The sequence below is a fragment of the Myripristis murdjan genome, chromosome 17, assembly GCF_902150065.1.
Source record: "Myripristis murdjan chromosome 17, fMyrMur1.1, whole genome shotgun sequence".
In the NCBI taxonomy this organism is placed as follows: domain Eukaryota; kingdom Metazoa; phylum Chordata; class Actinopteri; order Holocentriformes; family Holocentridae; genus Myripristis; species Myripristis murdjan.
In genome coordinates, this window is record NC_043996.1 from 30,788,144 (window position 1) to 30,811,056 (window position 22,913).

General features: G+C 41.2%; 1 protein-coding gene across 2 annotated transcripts in view; it reads left to right on the forward strand.

Annotated features, from left to right (window-relative positions):
• The window catches only part of efr3a (EFR3 homolog A (S. cerevisiae)), a 216,968-nt gene that overhangs the window by 94,160 nt on the left and 99,895 nt on the right, over window positions 1–22,913 (forward strand). For both annotated transcript variants that reach the window (XM_030073685.1, XM_030073686.1), the window contains exons 5-6: window positions 6,932–7,053; window positions 16,463–16,612. In XM_030073685.1, the coding sequence (XP_029929545.1) occupies window positions 6,932–7,053; window positions 16,463–16,612 (272 nt within the window). The remainder of the gene's footprint in view (window positions 1–6,931; window positions 7,054–16,462; window positions 16,613–22,913) is intronic.

Below are 22,913 nucleotides of genomic sequence, written 5' to 3' on the forward strand. Positions count from 1 at the left end.
AAAGTTTAGAAAATGCCAGTGTAATTAAAAACGAGGAAAATGACCTTGATAATTTCAAGTGTTACAGGTTCCCCTTTCTTGCATTTCATCCTCCTCACGTTGTATTTGTTGAGCCGTCAAATATTCGTGCATAAATTCGACTGCTGCCCCCCGTAGGGAGTGTGTGACTGTGAGCTTCTGTCCAATGAGTTCTGGGCAAGAGAACTGGAGTGTTTTTGATCAGAAAATAAATGAGTTGTCAGTCGAAAGCCGTAGAAAATGTTGACATCCCGCAAACCATTGCATCTGTATAATTAATATCCGCCAATATCATTAAAAAGAGAACAGTGGAGGAGTGAGCAGTAGACCTGTTGGGAACACAGAAGGGAAAACAGCACCATCCTCTGCCATAAGGCCTGTATTCAGTTTCCAGTATTGAGTGGGGAAAAAAGCAAGAGACAGGCTGTGTGATTGAATTAAACAAAACTTAGTGGACCAGATTATTTTGCCTATACTTTAGTAAAATTATGCCGACATCAAATCAAGCAGGAAAATAATCCTCGGAAAAAAAAAGATAATTTCTAACCCTGGCCTCGGAACATGTATCAACTATTTTTAAGAACTATTCACCTTACTGTACGTTATTAAAATGCTCATTTTAAACACAACTTTGAGCATGAGTAACTAAAGTACATTAAAGGCAACAATAAAAATTCAGACCATTAGGTTTTTGTCATTTTACAGCAGCATTTCTCAAATGTTTTTTTTTTTTTTTTTTTTTTTCAGTCAGAGCAAATTTTCAAAACATGCAAAATCCTGAGTCACTCCAGTCTAAAATGTATGAGAAAGCGTACAATCTGCATCCCTCTGACAGCCAACACACACACACACACACACTCACACACACACTTACGATCAGTGGGAAACCTGAGTCTGCACACATCCGCCCTGTTGAGGCAGGGATGGAGAAGAGGCAGACATGGAGCTCCTGGTCAGTCGCTCGCTGTGCTCCTTCTTGATGTAAGTTGAGCTCAAAAAGCCCAGTTTTTCACAAATCCATCGTAGAGAATTGCAGTGGTGCTTCTTGACACTGGATGTGAATTGCTTCCATTGATATCCAAAACTGTGTCTTGAAATTTTATTTTTAATGTGCAGTCTTCCCTGATCTCTGCCGGTTGCCCCTGTTCCAGCAGTGGAACGTCTTTTTAGCTTTCAAGTGCCTATCAACTCCAGGGGTCGCGGACCAAAGTCAAACTGTGCAGAAGATTCTGACTGAAAATACCAGACTTAATCTCTCTGAGAAGTTTCAGATGCTGAGCGATGAGGGCAGAAACCGTCCTGCTGTTTGAATGGACAGCTAGCCTCCGGCGCCCTCTCTGACACTTGGACACACTTCATCATCACTTGCTCCGGTCGGCTCTGTCGACTTTTCAAACAAATAAAATACTCGGCATCCTTGCCGGCTTGTGATGGATGATTTGTCGCCAGGTGTCTTAAGTTTGCTGGGATTCTTTGCCTGGTTTGACAGTTTCATACCACCAGGCACACGGGGAGAGGGCACGACGGGTCCCGGTGAAGATGAAACCATACGGCAGTAGCTGTCACCGTTCTGTCTTTTCTTCGCCTTGCTGTTGGCCTCGGCTGCTGAGCTGCTGGATGATGTTGGTGACTCATTCAGAGTTATCTGATTCTGGAGACTTTCTTTTCAAAAACTGATCCGTGCTCAAGCAGTGTCACACGAGAGGGAGTGCTGTTATACTGCGTATGAGCACGGCTGTGATTCGGTTGTACCCACGGGGCCGCAGGCCAAGTGCTGAGGATAATTGCAGCCGTGCTGATATTCAGTGTAACAGCACAGTCTTTGAGGGTGATATTGCTTTGATACATCAGTTTTACACAGCAGCATCCATCAAATAACGGTAATAAGAAACAACAGATTATGATTTACTCATTTAATCAATGAATGGCAGCAACTGAAATGAACATAAACACTTTCCCAACCATATGCTAGCTTGCCTGGAGGTTTCCAGCGTATTACCTGCTCATGCTACTTTCTTGCCCTGAAAACCGCCTGTAATGCAGCTTCCTGAGCCCGCACCAAAACCAAAACTACAGCCTGGGAGGCAGCGGCAACAGAGAGGGGCAAAAAACTAAACAGCCTCTGGTATCCACACTTCTGTCCTCACACATCAGCATTTATTTTTAGAAATGTGTCCGTCTTTATGCCCGTGCGGTGCAAAGTTTGTTAATGTTACAGCGTAAATCCCAGGTGTTAATGCAATTAACAGTTATTACTGAATTACTGAATTATTGTGTGATACTGAACAGCAAAATGACAGAGTGCTGTTAGACTGTATATCAGCACCCATGGAATACCTCTGGGAGTAACTGTTGTATAATTTTTTTGTTAACTTTAACCCTCTGAACCCCAAGCAGTGTTTGGGTGTTTTCTGCTCCCCTCACATTTTGGCTCACTGTGGGCTTGTTTTTCACTGCAATTACAAGTGCCATTAAAAATGTCTTTCACACAGTATGAAAGAGTTATAGTGCCATAAATAATAAAAAAATAAAAAAGGCGAACTGATTTTTTTGGATAATTTATTTTACAAAATTCGAGAAACATTGGAATAAATGTACAGAACATTTTTTCAGGTGCCCACAAGTGTCACTGATCCAGGAAAAAAAAAGTAGGGCTTCACATGATTTATTTCCTGAAATATTAACATTTTTCCAACCTGTATAAACTTAGGCGTTTTTACTGCCTTGAGCCCTTCCATGTTACTACTGCTGCCTTCACACTGAAATTCAGTGAATTTTTGTCACGCGACTGGTGGACTCACCTGAATCAATCAAGATGTCTCAGATCTGCTGAAGACCGCAGAATTTTCTGTTTTTTGAATGATCTGGATTGAGTAAACGACTATTTTTTGACGAATTGTTGAATGAAGCACGTGTAATAAAATGATTCGAATGAAAAATCACTTTTTTAGGCTTAGTTTCGTCCTTTTTTCTACCGCTAAACGGAAGTCGGACATGTTGCATTCAGGGACCGTCGGAAAATTCAAATTCAAAAATAGGTTTTTAAAGCTTCCAGCTATGATAAACGATTGAATTTTGGCGATTTTTTAAAAAATACATGTCTTTCTATCCCGCCGGCGGGTTTGGGGTTCAGGGGGTTAAGCTCCACTCTTAAAATGCATCGTGCAGTAAAAAAAAACAAAAAACAAAAACTGTAGGACGTGACACTGACCCCGGTGTTGATCTTTTTTTTTTTTTTATTGGCATCCCTGTTGAAGCCAGACAGCACCCCTTGGATGGCACTATGGATAAAAGTCCAGCCACTACAGAGCTGAGTAAACTCACTAAAAACAGCCGTGTCTCATCTCCTCCTCCTGTTGCTGGAGTAATATATAGCTCCGTTGAAGCTTTGCAGCACCATAGTGGATGATATTTGGCTTTTTTCCACTTATAATTAATGGACAACAGTTGGATTCATTCACAAAGCCTGATCTTTGCCTATGAAGATCAAAGACCTTCCTGTGCACCACATGCCTCCTTTTTCTGTCTCTGTTTCTGTTTCTGAGATCTAAACAGCGATGGATTTTCATCTCCTTTTACCCAAGTGCCTTGTCTGTTCTGGCTGAATGACTGCTCTTTGCCCCTTGTTATATAATCCCTGTGAAAACATGACTGCACAAGAACGGTACATTTTAATGATGCTTTTTTTTTTTTTTTTTAATTGGGCTCCTCAAAATAGCCCAAGAGAACCAAAACAAATTGATCTGTATCATCTTGTTTTTCTTACCGCATAAAATCCTAAGCACACTTTGCCTTGCCAGTGGGCATCGGTGACACATGAAGCCTGTCAGTTTGTGCTCGAGTGTCATTTGCATTTTTAGACCTGAGCTTTTAACCAAAAGCAGTTTTCATTGTACTACAAAAGGATTGTTATTATTATTATTTATTTTTTTTTTTTATCTGGGACATGAACACAGATTTTGTGATTTGACCCTCTGGACCTGACTACCAACCGACCCACTGACCAACATGGTGACATGTAGCCTCCCAACGGGGCATATATTACAATCCCCCTCCTCTCAAAAATGTTTCTGTTTCCTAAAATGTGTGACCTTGACTCTACAGTGGTCCCTCGTTTATCGCGGGAGTTACGTTCTTAAAATAACCCGCAATAGGCGAAATCCGCGAAGTAGTCAGCTTTATTTTTTACAATTATTCTAGATGTTTTAAGGCTGTAAAACCCCTCACTACACACTTTATACACTTTTCTCAGACAGGCATTAACATTTTCTCACTTTTCTCTCTCGTTTAAACTCTCAAAGTTCAAACCTTCCTAGAATAATAAGTCCAGTAAAAAAAAAAAAAGCATGCAAAATTGCGCTAAAAAAAATCCGCGAAACTGCGAGGCCACGAAAGGTGAACCGCATTATAGCGAGGGACAACTGTAATGATTTGTATCTAGTCAAAGTTTGTCAGTAGAGAGGTCTTTTCACACCTCACTGATTTTTTTTTCATGGTTGATGATGAAATACAGCACAATATTCAGAATGGTGGCGGGACGGGACTTCCTGGTTGTGTGAACAGAGCTCTGGTTACGAGCCGCTGCACCAGCAGGCAGGGATGTGGGCGGGGCCTATCTGCATATTCATAGATCTGCACATTTTTAATGAGAGCAAGATTTAGAGCTACACTTAAGGCACAAAGGGATGTTTTTACATTGGAAAAAAATTATAGATATGTAATATTGATGAACAGGTTATTTTTAGGGGTTTTATCAGGGCTAAATAAATGACTGGAGGGGAACTTTAGATAAATAATGAAATATATATGAACAATATATAAGAATCAATATTAAATAAGACTAAAATCACACCAGTATTATAGATAAGATTGGCAATAAAAGGACGCTTTTATGAAGATATTTGAAGATGAGGAGATACTGTGCAATAACTGTATGAACTGTGTGCTCTGGTCTTTTAATGGCTGCAAATCTCTTGTGCTCTTGGATTACAGCTGCAAAGAACTGACCAGGTCACAATGGCCTTCACTTTTTGTCACTAGGCCAACTGGTGAAAATGACCTTGGTGCACAAATCAAGGTCCACAGATTTTCCCGTTCTGCTCCCTGACACCGCAGCGCTAGCGCTCAATAAAACCATTCAGCAGCACCGTGCCAAACCGAGCTCGCCTCGTGACCACGGTCCAACCTCAGCACGACATCAGAACGACCCAGTAATTAGACCCTGCGCTATTTCTGAGGCCTGGGTCCCCTCCTCTTCCCTAGTAATGCAATAATGGCGTGTGGTCGCAGAGGGGAAGCTGCTTTATTGTGCGGCAGCTGCCGGCGTACCTCTCTCCATCTCTGCCATTACCCCCAGCAGAGGTTAGGTCGGGAATGGAAGGAAATTACCAGGTAGGCGAACCGGCTTTTTGTCACCCGTGCTGAGCTGCACACAGGCAAATTGCTGCAATGGCCAATGATATGGTCGCAGGAAGCTGGGCAAGTGGAGCAGATTATATCTGTGGTACTTGAAAGTGGCTGAGTGTACGGGGGGAGGGGGGAGGGGGGCTTCAGGGGACCCTGTGTGAAAGGGGTGGCTCAGTAACGGTTATTGTCATTATTCCCATGGAAGATCATCATACCTAATACATGCTCTTGTGGGCATATGGCTCCATGTTTTTTTTTTTTTTTTTTTTCTCCCCCGCTGTAAGTGGCTGGAAGCATTCGGCATGTCACATTAATCAAGCTTTGTGCCACTGTAGAGCTTCAATAAAGCCGCTCTGTGTTTTTATCTTGCCTTTGTTAGGAGGTGAGAGCCAGCCCGTCGAGCTTAGGTTTCACTTCAGGTTGGAGTTTGAAAGCTTTTTATCAAATTTGAATCCCTTATCAGACCTTCTCATCTAATCTTTTGAATCCATTATTCAGTTTCTTTAGATAAATTGTTGGTGGGTAAAAGGCAGTTACGTACTTTTAAAGTACAGTAGGTGATGTTTTTAATGCACTCTGCTGTAACAAAATGGCTTTCACAAGTGTTACGTAAAACAACAAACTGTAAATGTCCTATTTAAAAACCAAAAGTCTTAATTGAAGGCAGCATTAAATAAAGTGCTACCTTTTGCTGTGTAGCTCCATGTTGAACTGGTCGCACCAGGAAGTTGAGGCGGAGTCCTCAAATTCTCAAAAAATTCTCCTCTCATTCATCTTTATTTGGCGCTACAAGGGTAGAGGTTTTAGCATAGAGCTTGTGGCCCCAACACACAGTTGGTAAAGGTACTTTGCTGCAGATTGTGTCTTCATTGACTTTGGGTAAGTGAATCCAAAATTTAGGCTGCCATAATCTGCCACAATCTGCCATAAAATCTTTAAAGATCAGCATAACACACACAGTCTAATTTGTTAGGATTTTAAATGTTGTGTGCTGGAGATGATGCTACAGTGCCATGCCATTTGCTGTTGTTGCTGTATTTCTGGTTGCAGGACTTAATATCAAAAACACTATTTTGCATGGATAATCCTGGACCAAATCAAGTACATACAGTTTATGGATAAAACTGAGTATTTAAGCTCATTGCCCTTGTGATCCAATGAAACAGTTGGGAGGTAATATTGGATCTGTAAATCTCTCACATCACTAGATAATCTGGGCGAAAAGATTGGTACCGACTGAATGTCTCTTCCGAGTGCTGGGAGGTTTGAATCGGGGTTAAATCGTCCTAGAACTCCTGTAGCCTGAGCTCGGCCTAAGTGATGTTTCCCAAAACTCTTTGGTGGCAGCAAAGGAGATGAGATGGTCAAGAATTAACTGTAATGACTCTACGGCTACAAAGAGTGTCCGATCAGTATGTCTCACCTCCACGCCAAATCTCTCTCAAAAGTCCTGAGAGAAAAAGCTAACAAACTTTTCCCACAATTCCCTGTCCTGTCCTGTCTCTAGTTTGTCAAGTTTGCCAACATCGAGGAGGACACGCCGTCCTACCACCGCCGCTACGACTTCTTCGTCTCCCAGTTCAGCGCCATGTGCCACTCGACTCACGAAGACACCGAGACCCGGACCAGGTAAGATGGGACTCTCGGTCACTCTTATGTGGTGTACATTGATCAGTATTGATTTGCTTTGATTGTTCCCAATGATAAAAATGGCAGGTAGGGAGACTCTGAGTGAATTCTCTTTCATTCATTCATCATGTATGAGTCAGACACCACCGATCTGATCTTGTCTGACCAGTGTTTAAATGATTAGTCGATGAATTGATTAGTTGATGAGCAGAAAATTAGAGTGTCGTCCACCAAAACATGACCCCATAGGTCGTTTTTTGTTACAAGCAGCTTATTACCACCTATAGTTAGTGTTGCAAAATTCCTGGAATTTTCAAAGTTGGAAAATTTCCATGGGAATTTTTGGAAATTAACAGGAATTAACGGGAATAAACGGGAATTTTGGGGAATTTATATTCACTGCATTCACCCGGTCATATACATGTATACATAATAAACATTTTGGTTTGTTATAAGCAGATATGCATGCAAACATGTTACATTATAATGAATTTCCAGGGAATTTTTGGGAATTTTCCCTAGTTGAGTCAAACTGTGTTAATTCAGGCATAGGACTGTGTGCAGTACTATTGTTAAGGTGTGCATATGAAGTGGTTCAAACTACCCATTAAAATGCATAGAAATGCAGGAAATTGAATCGTGATGCTGATGTGATGATCGTCTGTCTCAGTGGAAGTGCTGTAGCCTAGTGGAGTATAGGCTACTGATTGATGATGATCCAATGTGCTCAAAATTATTTGCATATGTGAATCATGGTGCACAGTTGAATTTGCATTGAATCATGCAACATATTTGTTTCCACCAAAATGCAAAGTTGACTGTTTATATTTAAGTTTTATATTTAAGTTTTATTTCACACACTTGGGTATGGGGATGATGATTTTACAGTATGCTGGCATTGTGGCCTCTGGGTTAGAGGTGAGTCCTGAGTTCAGGAGATTAGGGTTTCCATTTCCAAAATGGTGATATTGATGTTGACATTCATTTTATCGATTATTGTTTATTTTTGCCCCATTCACCTTAAGTTAACAACAACAAAACCAAAAATTTCCAAAATTCCCAAGCTTAAATTTCCATGGAAACTTTTTAAAAACCTTATTCAAATTGATGACAAGAAAAAAAACGAAAATTCCCCAAATTCCCGAGCCGAATTTTCCCGGGAATTTTCAGAAAAATTGAAAAAAAAGTGACAGCAAAAATCTTCTGAAAATTTCCAATATTCCAGAGTGGAATTTACCGCAAACTTTCCACCCCTTTGCAACACTACCTATAGTTAGTTATAAAGGTAAGCGACCTCTGGTGGTCACTTAAATAACATAACATTTAAATAACACGTCTTCAGTGACGTGTCAGGAAGTGACACATCGTAGTTTAATAAGCCCTAAAATCCACATTGGGAGGTGGTTGGAGGGGGTGGATGGGTCACCCTGACACAGGACTCTAAACCTTTTGTTTTGTCTGTTTCTGAGCGTTTATTACTGTCACCATGACGATGACAGTCCTCCAACCTCAACCTCAACCTTACCCTAACCTTAACTGAGTACGCACCACAGCTTGTGGCATATTTCCTGCTGTTGGTAGGGGGCGCTAATTTAGGAAACGCTCCTGTGGGTTGTATTAGAGGGTAGGAACAAACGACCTCTGTGGTTGTATGGGTTGAAAGACTTGATGGAAATTTAATAGATCGTGATTAAAGATGCTAACAGTGTCTTTCTTGTCTCCTGACCTTTAAAAACAAAGTGCTTTGACAGACACAGCAAAAGCAGAATACTCAGAAACAGAAGAACAACAGAAAGCTGTACAGAAAGACCAAAAAAGAGCAAGACAAAATGAAGGTAAAGTCAAGATCTGGTTAAAACAGAAAAACAAAAAGATGTAAAACACGGCAGAGAGAAAACAGAAGGATGTTGAAAGATAAAAAGACGGTACAAGAGATAAAAGGGCAGTAAAAAAAAAAAAAAACTAAATAAATAACTTGATTAATTAATTCATAACTACAACTGCAAGAATAAAATTAATACTTTGGCTGTTTTTTCAGCTGCTAGTCAGACTAAGGAAGACATTTGAAGACGTCACTTTGGACTCTGATAGTTTCCCATCAGATTTAGGCTTTATCTGTCACACTTAATACACTCCGGCTCTGTTCCCACCAGGTATTAAAGTGCGTCTTTGGTGATTTGAACACATGTGAACAGCTGTCAGTCCGTCAGTTCACATCTGGCATTAGAACGCATCTCCACCTGAGTCTCGGCTGCCCACCTGTGATCAGATCTCATTTTCCCGCTCTTTATGCAAATAAACATGTATCAGAGACAGGGAGGGAGGGAGGGAGGGAGGGAGGGAGAGAGAGAGAGAGAGAGAGAGAGATTGTGATTGTCATATGCACAGGAAAACAGACAGTCACACTGTACAATGAGATTCTTACTTTGTTAGAGAGGGTCGGGTTCTCTGCTGAGGAGGATAAATCAACCTGTAATATTTCTGTGGTATTCCTGTAGTAACTACAACGCACACATACACACGGCCGCTATAATATTTCTGTGGTCTTCCTATAGTAACTCTATCACGTCTAACGTTAGAAAGAATGTGTTTAATCAGGCCGGGGCACGAAATTAAAGAGAGGCTGCTGCCTCTGAAATTTACGTGGAAGAAAAAACCCTGCATACTGTTAATACATACACTCCTGATCAAAGACCAGTTGAGAAATTGCAAGAATTTACATTTTGCACTGTTGTATCTTAAAAAGGTTCTAAGTAGAGCTTCAGAATGCAAAAAGAAGAAATGGGAGTGAGACAATAAAAAGAAAATGACACTGAATCCACATTTTTGCCAAGATTTGGGCTTTTAAAGGCTGTGGTCTTAAACTTTTGATCAGCTGATGAACAGCCTATTTCAGTTTAATGGTTGTTTGCAATAAATTGCTTACTCAATTTTTTTTTGTCTCACTCCCATTTCTTGTTTTTGCATTTTGAAGCTCTACTTAGAACCTTTTTAAGATCCAACAGTGCAAAATGTAAATTCTTGCAATTTCTCAACTGGTCTTAAGATTTTGATCAGGAGTGTATTTTAGAGACCCCACCAAATTTTTGTTGTTTTTAGGGGAGCTCATGTCTTATTAAGAGGAGCTCCCCTGTAGCGCCCCCTGCAGGTAGACAGTTTGTGTTTTTCTTCATGAAGCAGCTGCTTTATAGCCGAGCTGCACTTCAGTTTGCATTTGATCCGTCAGCTGACAGTTCAGCTGCCGGCCAGAGTCAGGGAAGAGATTTTCTCTGTTGGAAAAGTGACCGTCTGGCCGGTGTCGGGGTGTTGGGCTGGACCAGACAGAGGACGTCAGGTGAGTGGGCGGTCCTTCACTGCGTCATGGGTCACCTGTCTGTTCACACCTCTACTGCAATGAGGACAAAAGCGTCCCGGGCCTCCGAATGCGTCCTGAGATCCGATCTCAAGACACACTGAGGACACACTGCTGCTGTTTCCACCTGAACTGAGAGCTTTCAGCCGGTGATCGGATCGCTCATGACAGATGTTAATACCAGATGGAAACCAGGTCTAAATAATCGATGAATTGACATTGAGGTAATTGATAGACTAATGGATTATCATCAGTTACCAAAAAAAAATGGTATCAGTGTTACATCATTTATGATCAGTATGAAGACATTTAATCCACCTGTCAGAAATATCCTCTTCTTTTAATGCAGTGGTGAATCCTGCAGACATCGTTTCCTGTGGGAGGGTTGGGGGGTGGTGTGTGTATGGACGTGTGTGTGTGTGTGTGTGTGTAATATTATCCCTGCCGGTGGAGGTTTCACTCCGCTTGAATCCAGTGAACACGGTATTAAATATATCTCCGCCTGATTCATATTTCATGGCCATTACCTCCCACAGAGACCACAAACCTCACTAACACCACCGCAGGAGACTTCCCCTCCGCTCGCTCCGGTGGAATACGAGAGCCACTGATGGTGATTTGTAATGTTATAGTACAGCAGGACTTTAAACGCTCTGAAACACAGCCCTGCACCGGCACTGTGAGAGTTATAGGTGGGATTAACTCTGCCGCTCCCGTGTTAAAAATGTGTCTTATCTCAGTGCCGCTGAGATAAGATGAGACTCTTTCAGCCTTGCAGAGAAATTGGGCTGTTTATAAGATAACAAATCAAAATGCGGCACAAAGTGTGGTTCAAACGTCTGAGTCCACCACCAAGAACTCCTTTGTAATCGACTTGTGTCCAGATTGTTCTTTAATTTTCTTGAGCCTAGTGGGCAGATCTGGTTTATTCTGCCTTTTTTCAACATATTTATTCTTCCCAGACGAATTCCTGAAACAAGTGAAACCGTATTTTAAACAAAAGGGATTATCTCACCCCACAAGCAGATTTTTGCACTTTGACTTTTTGGGGTCGTAAAGTGAATCAAATGGGGAATCCAGCCACTTCTGTGCAGGGCTCTATTTTCTGATCGTTTTCCATCCTACCAATCATTTCTAACCAAAATCTCATCAGTTTTACAGTAGAGCCACAAACATTTTACTTACCTGGGTCGACTCTCCCATATAGTGCTCATGGACTGGTGCGCTCTCCAAAAATGAACCCCAGAAGAACCCAAAACACGTCTTTGGACTCACCCATACAGAAACAATCATCATGTCAGTCTCATCTCATGTTGGCTCTTTGGGCCTGATGGCTGTTTCTGTTTTTACCAAAATGGATTTTAAAGGAAGGTTGTGTTATTGATTAATGTAAATTAATAACTTATCATACACAGACATTACCACTGCCACTAAAGCTACATTTGTTCAGAAACTCAGGTGTCTGGTATAAAGTGAAATATGATGTTTTCTGCTTCAAGGTATTTTAATGTATTAAATTTTAAAAAATGCAAATGGCCTGCCAATCCAGTCACAAATACAACTTATAGTTCAAGGATAGTTCTGGTATTTTTCAACCTAGGCCCCATTTTTCCACCTTTTGGGGTCCAAATGAGTAACAGGGACAACAAATTTTGACATTTGTCCAGTGTTGAGCGAGCGCACTTCAGCTGGCAGCCACGAACCGGCCTGCAATGTAATCACACGGGGTAAGTTCACCCATCAAATTGCGTCCACTAAAAGTGCTTGTCTTTGCCACTGACAGACTCAGATTGCTGTTAAAAGTCTTTGATAACATTATGCAAAGGATCCAAGGATACAGGATTCAGAAAGTTGAAAATGTGTTGAAAAATAAAAAAAAATGTCGGAATTATCCTTAAAGGTAATGGGATCAAGACTGCTGAAGATGTGAAATTTTGATTCTTCCAACATGTATCATATGATAAGATGTGATAGAGAAGACACTTTTAATCCTGGCGGGGGGTGGGGGCCAACTAATTTATAGAACAGAGACGACAGCTAGAATCATGTGTTATGCCCAGCTCGCTCTAAGCACATAACAGTAATGTCTCAAAGAAACAAATAATTTATTAAAGATAAGATTAAGATTAGATAAATAGAAGTAAAAACATGTGCCAGTAATGAATAAGGGATAGTGCAAACTAAGAAACTATGAATGCTAACTGCTCTGAACAGAAACCAAGGTTACACAAACACAAAAACCCAAACAAAACCAAGGTGGATGCCTGAATGGCACCAGCCCTCCAGGAGGCAGAGGGAGGGAGCCATCTTTGAACCACCCGGCTTATAAAGGCTCCAGGCAGGCAACACCAGTCCCTCAATGGGAGAGGAGGGGCCAGACCATCAGGGAGGAACCTGTACAGCAACGGAAGCAGAGGGAGGCCAGCAGATATACCAGCCTCAGGCCTAAGGCCGTCACACATGCTGCCCCACTGCCGATGCAGGTGCCCTCCACTGAGGCGTCAAAATGTCACAGCATCTCAATGGACTCCCATAGAAACCCAGCAAACCGAGTGTTACGTTACATAATGACTTGTGGCATTCTGTATTAATGAAATAGCAGCGAGCCAGGCGTAAACGTCTTTAGCGCAAAGTACCAAGCTCTTATACAGGCACATTATTCACAGTGCGTGCACAGCAATTTATATCCAGCAAATTGCCCAACTTTCAGACGAGAAACCCACTTGTATTTCTAATCAGAGAATAATGAGTGTGTTTAGGAAAGCCTGAAGTCAGACAAACAGATTTTCTCCGCCTTATGAAGGAGCAGAAACTCTCTCTGCCTGCCAGCCGACTCATTCTGGAGGTAAAAATAGCTCGGCAGCAGAGACAGGGCTGTGACACTGAGATCCCACCGAGACGCCCACCCCGTGAATCTAATAAAGCGCAGGAATGTATTAAAACAATACCTGAAGCCTCCCTGCCTGTCTGTCACTCCCCCATCACCGGGATCGCTGCAGCAATTTACAAAAATGTCACTGCAGCAGCTGAGGACTCATTTGAATTCATGTGTACTGTTTGCATGAGTGTGTGTGTGTGTGTGTGCATGCTCGACTCTGTTTATGCATGTGCATGAGTTTGGGTCTGCACATGAATCTCTGCAGTTATGCGAATGAGTGTCTTTGCGCTGACACAAGTAGTTCATTCACTGATTGATGGAACATTAAAGGAAAATTCCAGCTTTTTATACCCGCGGTGTTATTTTCATAACTTTGGCTTGAAAGCACATCCACATTCAGCATCACAACACACACGCCAGCTTCAGACAGGGTTGATGTAAGTCTTACTGCAAGTCTTATTTGAATGTGCAAAGTCAGATGTGTTTAAGTGAGAAGACATTATTATATAAAAAATCACATTATTTTCCGTTATTATTTGTCAGAGCTTTTGGAGTCAATTTACTTACATGCAAGCAAACCAGTTCATTTGCAGTGATGCTTAGAGATCCCAACCCATCTGTCAATGTAAGGGTGAGGTCGGTAAGCAACTTGACCCCTAACTCACATCAGAGGCAAGCGAGCGATTTCCAAACATCACCTTTAAAAATGCCGTGATCCAAAAGAGTCACAAACTCACAAAAATGGGAACGAGTCACTTTACAGAGAGGGGAGTTTACTTCTTTTGTGCTCTTTCCCCGGATGGAACTGAGAAAAAAAATCCACAGTGGTTGGCGATTAGGGGTGGGGTAAAAATCGACAGCGATATTTTGTGTGGCTGTATTGTATCGATATACAGACGCCAAGAATTGATTCAACATTCATGACAGCTTTTTATGGCAGAGTTGGTCAGTCTGTCCCATTTTGCTGCAGTAAAAATGATAATAGTGAGATGAATAGAATGAAAACTTTATCTTGTTTGATAAAACAGATGTTGACAAAGTTTTCCCTTGGGGACAGAATTTTCAGTAAAAAAACAAAACAAAACAATAATAATAACAATATATTACAAGACATGGTGTCGCAACACTCAGCTTATTGCAAAATGTTTAAATCACAATACTATTGTATCATGACTCAAGTATCATGATAATATTGTGTATCGTGGGGCCTCTGGTGATCCCCAACGCTAGTAGTGTTACTTAAACTTGAAAGTTTTGCATTTTATGCCTATTTTTTTTTTTTTTTTTTTAACCCAAAGCAGCACCACTCACTGATGCTTGCTGCAAGTGTTAGGTAGCCTGCTACCGGCCAATATCATACACACATTATATAAACTATGTATTCCTCCGCTGAGTAAGTTAGTACCCAGTGGAAAGCTACTTGGATTGGTCAGGCTGATGGCAAACATTGTGTTCAGTTTAGCTGAGGCTCAAGAGGACTTTTATTCTGAAGCTGTGTCCAGCTGTGTGCCCGAGTGCATCGGTTTTGGTCAGCAGGAAGTTTCTGTAACTGATAAAAAATGTTGGTCAGATTTGCAAACAAAAGACCCAAGTTGCAAAAAGATGGAATTCTACTGTAGCCAATTAAATTTGTCATAATCAGTTAATCCTTTTAGTCATTTATCAAATAAAAACACCAAACGTCGTCTGATTCCAGCTTCATGAAGATCACTAAGAAGCTCAGATTGCCTTCCTTCTCTTGGTTTATATCTTTATAAAAATTAATACTCTGGGATTTTTGGCTGCCGATCAGATGAAGGGAGACAGTTAAAGACATCACTCTGGGACTTTAGCTTCTTTTTTCACAATTCATACACTAAATGATTAAATGATTAATTAAAAAAATAACAGATTCATCGACAGTGAAAATAATCACGAACTGCTTTTCTGGTGTGTAACAGTATGTGTGTAGAGTACCATGTGTATATATATATATATATATTTATGTGTGTGTGTGAGGCCGGGGATGCTGGGATTATTTCCAGTTGGGCTCCACACCTCCGTTCAGTCTGACTTCTCACATCGTTTTTTTTTTTTTTTCTCTCTCTCTCTCCCTGATTTCATTATTCAGTTTGACGGCGTTCGGCCGTAGGTGGAGAGGAATTCCCAAATAGAATTTCTGCGACGGTTATTGGATTAGGCCTCCAGCGAGGTCAGCCGCCCCGCTTCTCATATTATTGCTCATAAAGTTGTTTGTGAACGCAACACAGGGGAGACAGAAATAGCAGAAAGCAATCTGGAGTCAGACTCGCCGCCATCCGACGCTCCAGACTTTGTCGAGGCGTTTTTATCTTCCCAGAACAGCTGACCCACAGACCAGCGTGTGTGTGTGTGTGTGTGTGTCTGTGTGTGTGTGAGAGAGAGAGAGAGAGAGAGAGAGAGAGAGAGAGAGAGAGAGAGAGAGAGAGAGAGAATCCAGCCCCACTGTTGGTTCTTGCTGTATGTGTTTCCCTGTGAGGATGATTTCTGAGAGGAGGTTTGTTGAGGATTAGGATTTTGCTTCAGGGTTAACAGTAGAGCTGGGATTAGGTTTCAATCTCAAACTGAGGCTGCACATTAAACATCCAACAACCTGACTGAGACACTCCAAGTCCGGCCCCGGGGCCACATGAGGCCCCACAGCCAATATAATCCCAAAGGATGTGTGCAGAAACATCTGCAGTCCCTGGGTTTAACCCTTTTGAGCCCGGGGATGATAACGCTTTTATTCTGAAAGGTTTTGTTTCACCATCTGAACAAAATTCACTTCAGTCCTTTTTTTTTTTCATTTTTAGGGGGAATTTTTTAGTAAATTTCTTGCAATTTTTTTTTTTTTTTTTTTTTGTAATTTAATTTTAATTATACAATCATAATAGTTAAAGATATCTTTTTCCCCGGTTATTTTCTTTTTTTCTTTTTCATTTTTTTTCAATTTTACAGTTATTGTCCTGTAATTTTTTTACTTTTACTTTTTTTTTTTAACAAGATTTCTGGTTATTTCTGATGTTTTTGTAATAAAAGAAAAGAGGTTACTGCTGTTGTGGCCAGTGCCTTATGTTAGCGTGCTACCTACAGCACGACAAATAATTGGGATATATTTTGTGCGTGTGTATGTGTGTGTGTGTTTGTGTGTGTGTGTGTGTGTGTGTGTGTGTGTGCAGGATCCGGGTGGCGGGCATTAAGGGCCTGCAGGGCGTGGTGAGGAAGACGGTGAACGACGAGCTGCAGGCGATCATCTGGGAGCCGCAGCACATGGACAAACTGATCCCGTCCATGCTGTTCAACATGCAGGACGCAGACGACCTGGACAGGTACACACACACACACACACACACACACACACACACACATGCACATTTCACTGCTGAACCTCAACATGCTCAGTTCTGTTTGAGGGCTGCTGTTTAACACCTGAAACATAAATATAAATGTTCATAAATTAAAACTATTGTCATTGCTACAGCAAGCAGTCAAATGTATTTGTTAGTTGATCAGCAGAAAAAATAATTCTAATTTTGATCAGCAGTCATTTTTGGTCATTTGGTCATTTAGTCAAAATGTCAAACAAACACAACAAAACATTTGCTGTTGCCACTGAAATTTTAAGATCATCCTACTTTTCTGTTTTCTGTATACGACTGCATCTTTTTCCCATTAAGAGGAGAGTTGATTATCATCCAGAGAACTTAAAGGGAAAACATTTCATGACATAACGAGATGGGCTGGTGGAGGTTTCTCTGTTAATGTGACAGTTGCTGGGTTTCCATCCACCTATTTCTATTCGGATTTAGGAAGAGGCGTTCCCCCGTAAAAGTTGCTATCTTGTGCACCTCCCGCTATCCGCAAAACACCTGCGCTACCCGCTATATTATGCATAGGCGTGTTTTGGGCGTTACGCCAGTTAAACCAATCAGTGTGCCAGGTGCCATTGCCTTTAAGGGCAGGATGCGCTATCCTAAATCCTAAATCCTAAACCCGCGATGGAGAGAGGGAGGTAGATTTTCTCAGGGCTTCTACTGAGGCTAAAGCAAGGTGGCTTTATATACATATTATATATTATATTATAGGCGAGTTAATTCGGGAGGTGGAGCCACATGTGTCCAAGTGGACCGCGTCACAAGGTTGTACTGATTGAGTAAAATCCCCGGGTCACACCACACACACACACAAGAGGCAGAGGTGGAACTATGTGTAAACTAATTTATTGACAAGGTAGATTGGGCAAATAAAATATTAAAAATAAAAATATAGCACAGCTGCTGGCTTATGATAAACAATAAAAAGGCTGAAAATTCGCAAAAAAGTTTTTACGCTTGGAGGGGGTGGATTTCTCAGCATATCGATAAAAGAAAATGTGACTTTCTGCTGTGGAAACAGGTTTTGCGAACGCTATCTTATGGCGTCATCTCACGGCGCACTCTCCTCTCAATAATTGCAAAACAAAACTAATGGAAACAGGCATAAATTCGCATTTTCTTTTGCGCATTTTGACAAAATTCGCTCAAAAATTTCGATATATTTGGATGGAAATCCAGCTAGTATCTTGATACAACCGGAAAAGTGTCTGAGGATAGTGTCTGAGCCGGTTTGCTTGTTTCTTCTTTTATATTTTATTTATTTTATTTATGATGACTGATGATTTACACTTTGCCAGCCGGGGTTGAAGTGTTTTGTACATCAACAGCACATAACAGGAAACACAGATTCCTCCATTTGCATGACTTTACAGTCACTGAGGACAACATGTCGTGCAGATATCAAGGTGTTTCATCTGGGACCACGCTCCTCACTTCACTTTAGGACTCACTGATGCACAAAACAGTGTTTCAGTCTCACCCTGCTGGAACATGAACCCCTGTGTGAATATGGATATACAGTATATACAGTATATACAGTATATATAGCATATTCACTGTGCAGAACAAGGCCGGGCTTCAGAGAGAGAGCCTCAGTGTGTTCATTCATAAAGTTTCTCAACAGGTTCTCCTACAATCTTTGAGCATATTTTCATTTGGTGAAGCAATTTAGATTTTGAAGTGCAAGATTTTAAAGTAGCATCACAATACTGTATGACACTCGTAATCACGGAAGATAAAATAAAAAAAAAAAAGAGCAGAATTTCCTTACCAGCAGCAAAAGACCTGAGACGACGGAGAAAATGAATTCTTTGTTCAGCCTTTTTGCAGACAAATTTGTTGTAGTCTCTTTTCAGGGTAGCAGATGATCAGTCATTACACCCAAGTATTTATATGAAAGTACCTGCATGATTTTTATTCAGCGTAAGCCCATAATCTCCAAAAACCCCGCTCAAGCTCATCCCACACCTGCACAAAACATTTTCTGACAGAAGCGATTAGAAAGGCGACATTTAGACAGTTTTTAACATCAAACAAAACACAGAGCAAACAGAGCACGCTGTGACTGTGTGTGTGTGTGTGTGTGTGTGTGTGTGTTTTCACTGTGGCAGCAATACACTGCCATAAAAATACAATATAGTTACTATTCACTGGGATTTTTTTGTAAACAGCAGAAACTTACAAATCACAGGCAGATTCACAGTAAATTCAATTCAGGGATGATCTCCCAAATGATGTCACATGACTGGGTTTAAGATTAATTAGGATTAAACAGAGCCATAAAAATAAGTGTACAACCTGTATTTGCTTTTGCATTTGCGTTTTCTTGACTCTCTCAGTGGCACGGGGTTTAAACCTGGGTTAGGCTCAGTGACATTCGTCCTGTGTGACTAACAGTGAGTCGGTCTGTAGTCATAGGTAAAATCATATTAAAAGGTAAAATCACATTAAAAGTTAAATCATATTAAAAGGCAAAATCATGTTAAAAGGTAAAATCATATTAAAAGGTAAAATCATATTAAAAATTAAATCATATTAAAAGGCAAAATCATATTAAAAGGCAAAATCATGTTAAAAGGCAAAATCATATTAAAAGGTAAAATCATATTAAAAATTAAATCATATTAAAAGGCAAAATCATATTAAAAGGCAAAATCATGTTAAAAGGTAAAATCATATTAAAAATTAAATCATATTAAAAGGCAAAATCATGTTAAAAGGTAAAATCATATTAAAAATTAAATCATATTCAAAGGCAAAATCATATTAAAAGGTAAAATCATATTAAAGGGTAAAATCATATTAAAAGGTAAAAGCAAAGTTAAAAGTCAGACGAGTGTGAGGTTCAGAAAGCAGACCAGCGCGGTTCTCTGCCCCATAATGCTCTCTGTCTCCTTTTCACACCTCACTCCATTTTCTCTTCCTCCCGTAAATCCTGAGGGACCGTGTGTGTGTGTGTGTGTCTGTGTGTGTGTGTGTGTGTGTGTGTGTGTGTGTGTGTGGACTAAATGGAAACAGCACCCAAATCCCTCCAGTGTCTGCTGCTCTATGATCTCTGAGCTCAATTTAAGGCCACAACCTCCACTTTTAGCATCAGTGTCACTGTGTGCAATAAACCCCCTGATGGCAATATATGGTCTGAACCCGTCCACACACACACACACACACACACACACACACACACTTTGACTCGGTGACACATCCCTGTTATCCCTGCCTAGATTAGGTTAGATGATCCCTGTGAAGAAACAGTAGCATAGCAACAGGATGGAGGAGAGAAGAATAAAATATACTCGAGTCATGCACTCATGTTAATGAAGCAGAAAATGTATGAATTAAAATATACAATTATAAAAGCAGTCGCATCAGAAGCAACAGATTTTCCTGAAACAAACAACTAAACAGAGTTTGAGTGTGATGATGTGCGGCAGAAATGCGGATTTAAAGACCCTCTCCACTCAAAACAAAAACAAGTTTTCTTTTAGTTTGAATGCTCTGACTTTACAGCCTGATATTAGAGCCAAATCTGCAGCACCACTGTTTTCACATTCCTCCAAGTCAGGAGGAGCTTCAAAAAAAAACAAATGGTAAAATCAAAGATACGACCGACACAAACCAGACATACTGTGACAGTTTTCTTATTGGAGGAAGATTTTGATAAATAATTTATTTCTGAGTGAGGGTGGTTATTGGGGTGCCAGTCAGGTAGCAAGCCTGACAATTTACTTGTACTATTTTGTTGATTAGTCACAGTCAGAAAATAAAAAGAACCTTCACTCCAAAAAACCCAACCCAAAGGATGTTTCAGAATAAAACTCAACAACCCAACAAGGAATACACTGGTAAGAGGGAATCAAGGAAACCAACACATTTTGTTTCAAACAGAGAAATAAATATATTTACAAAATACAACAAAAAAATGCAACTCAAGGTGTTTTTTTTTCACAAGAAATTATAAAGCTTTTCAGTCCTTTCTTTTTGATTTGAAATTATTTTTAGTCCTTTTCACAAAAAAATAAATAAATAAATAATTCAGTGATACGCTGATACGATCAGTTACTATAGCTCACGATTTAAATTTGCATGCTCATATGTTCTTGCATACTCAATGGAAGGAAGTAGAAATGCTTTCCGGACATTTTTGGTTGTTTATTAAAAAAAAAAAAGTGGAATAAACATATGAAACACTTATTTAATAACTAGAGATTTTGGGGCTGGAGGGGCGTCCTCAGGGTTTCCCACCTTCGGTCCACATGGCAGAAGCAGCAGCGGACCTCACTTGCCCCCTTTTCCACCAAAAAGCACCTGGTGCTGGTTCGGTGCTGGTGCTAGAGCCGGTGCTGAACTGGTGCCAACAAAGAACCGGTTTGCTTTTCCACCGGCCAAGAGCCAAGCGGAGCCGAGTCAGAGCCACGTCATGACGTCATCGTAAGACGTGATCACGTGGGTGTGTGAGACGCTCGCTCGGAATCACAACAACAAACATGGACGACCCATCGTAGCGATGCAAATACTGCTCGTGTCTTTACAAGCCTACATTGCGGTCCAGAGGCGAAAAACGCAATTATTGCCGTCGTATTTGTGGTCGGAACGAACGGTGACTATGTTTAGCTTTATGTTTATAGCGATCGCTGCTCCCGTTTGGATCTGTAACCCCGCCCACCAATGACATGGTGGGCCGCGTCATCGGTTCTTTCTCTGGCTCCTGTTTAGCCCCTGCTCGCCGTTGGTGGTTGCCTGGAACCAGTTTGGGACCAGTTTGGCTGGTGCTTGGGCGGTGGGAAAACAAAAAACTGGTGCTAAGTCAGGCACCGGCTCTGAACCAGGCCTGGTGGAAAAAAGGGGGAACTGTGGATAAAACAGATAGAAACACTGAATCACTGCACTCCCTCCGCTCGCTCCTCCTGCCTCCTCCTGTTACGAGGGGTCGTTACTGCCAGTCCAGGTTCAAATCCAGGCTCATCCTGCAGGAGGAGGAGGAGGAGGAGGAGGAGGTGTTCTCTGTGCCTCCTCGCTCTCAGAGGAGAAACAGAGGGGATCAAGTGCAGCGCTCAGGTTCCTCCTCTAAGGCCTCTGAGATTGACAGCCGAGATCAGCGAGGCAGCAGAGGGAGTTCATCACCGCTCTGCTTGTTTCATTGGCAAAATTTGCCAGTGGAAAAAGTGAAAATTCACTTGAAATAAGTGAAAATTAGCTAGAAACAAGAGACAAATTTTGCCAATGAAACAAGCAAATTTTCACTTGAAACAAGTGAAAATTGTCTAAAAACAAGTTACTTCTGAGGTGATCATGTCTTATTTTAAGTGAAATGAGATATTTTGACTAGAAATAAGACAAATAATCTTGGTAAGATTTTGAGTTTTTGCAGTGCAGCTCTTCTTGTCTTCTCTCTCAGCTCCTCACTTATCTTCTCCCTCTGTTCTGATGTTCTCCCTCTTCTCCTCTCTACTCTCCTACTCCCTCCCTTTGTCCAGTTCTCTCCTCCTCTTCTCCACATTTTCTTTTGCATTCCCACTCGTCTCCTTGTTCCTTGCATCACTTCTCTCTCCTTTATCATCACTCTACCCATCCTCTGCACTCCTCCCCCTCCTCTTGTATCGTCTTCCCTCCTCTCATCATCCTCTGCTTTCTCCTCTTTTTCCTCTTCTCCCTCATTCTGATTTTTTTAGGTCTCCTCTCCTCTTCTTTTTTACCTTTTTTGACTCTTTTCATCTCTGCTTGTCACCTCAAAATCTTCTTATCCTCCTCTACCACTCGTTTCTCTCCTCTATTAACCGTTACGCCTTTATTTTATCTTTTTTCCTCTTCTCCTCCCCTCTCCTCTTTCATCATCTTAATTTTGTCTCCTGTATTCGTCTCCTCTCCCCTCAGCATTTCTTTTTGTCCTCATATTTTCTTGCTTATCTTCCTTCATTGTTTTTTTTTACCTCTCCTCTCCTGTCCCTCCATTTCTTCCCCTTTTCCTTTCTCCCTTTCCCTCCCACCTTTTCTTATCTCCTCTCCCTCCTCTCATCTCCTCATTCTTCTCTCCTCTCAACGCTGCCACCTCTTCCCTCCTACTCCTTCCACTTCTTTCTTATCTGCTCTCCTTTTCATTTCCCTCCTCCTTTTCCTCCTTTCCTCCATCCTTTTCTCTCTTCTCTTTTCCTCCCTCCTCTTATCTCCTGTCTCCTACTCTTCCCCTCCTTTCCCTTCTCTCCTCTATCTTCCTCCTCTCCTTTCTCTTCTCCGCTCCTGTCGTCCTCCTACTTCTTTA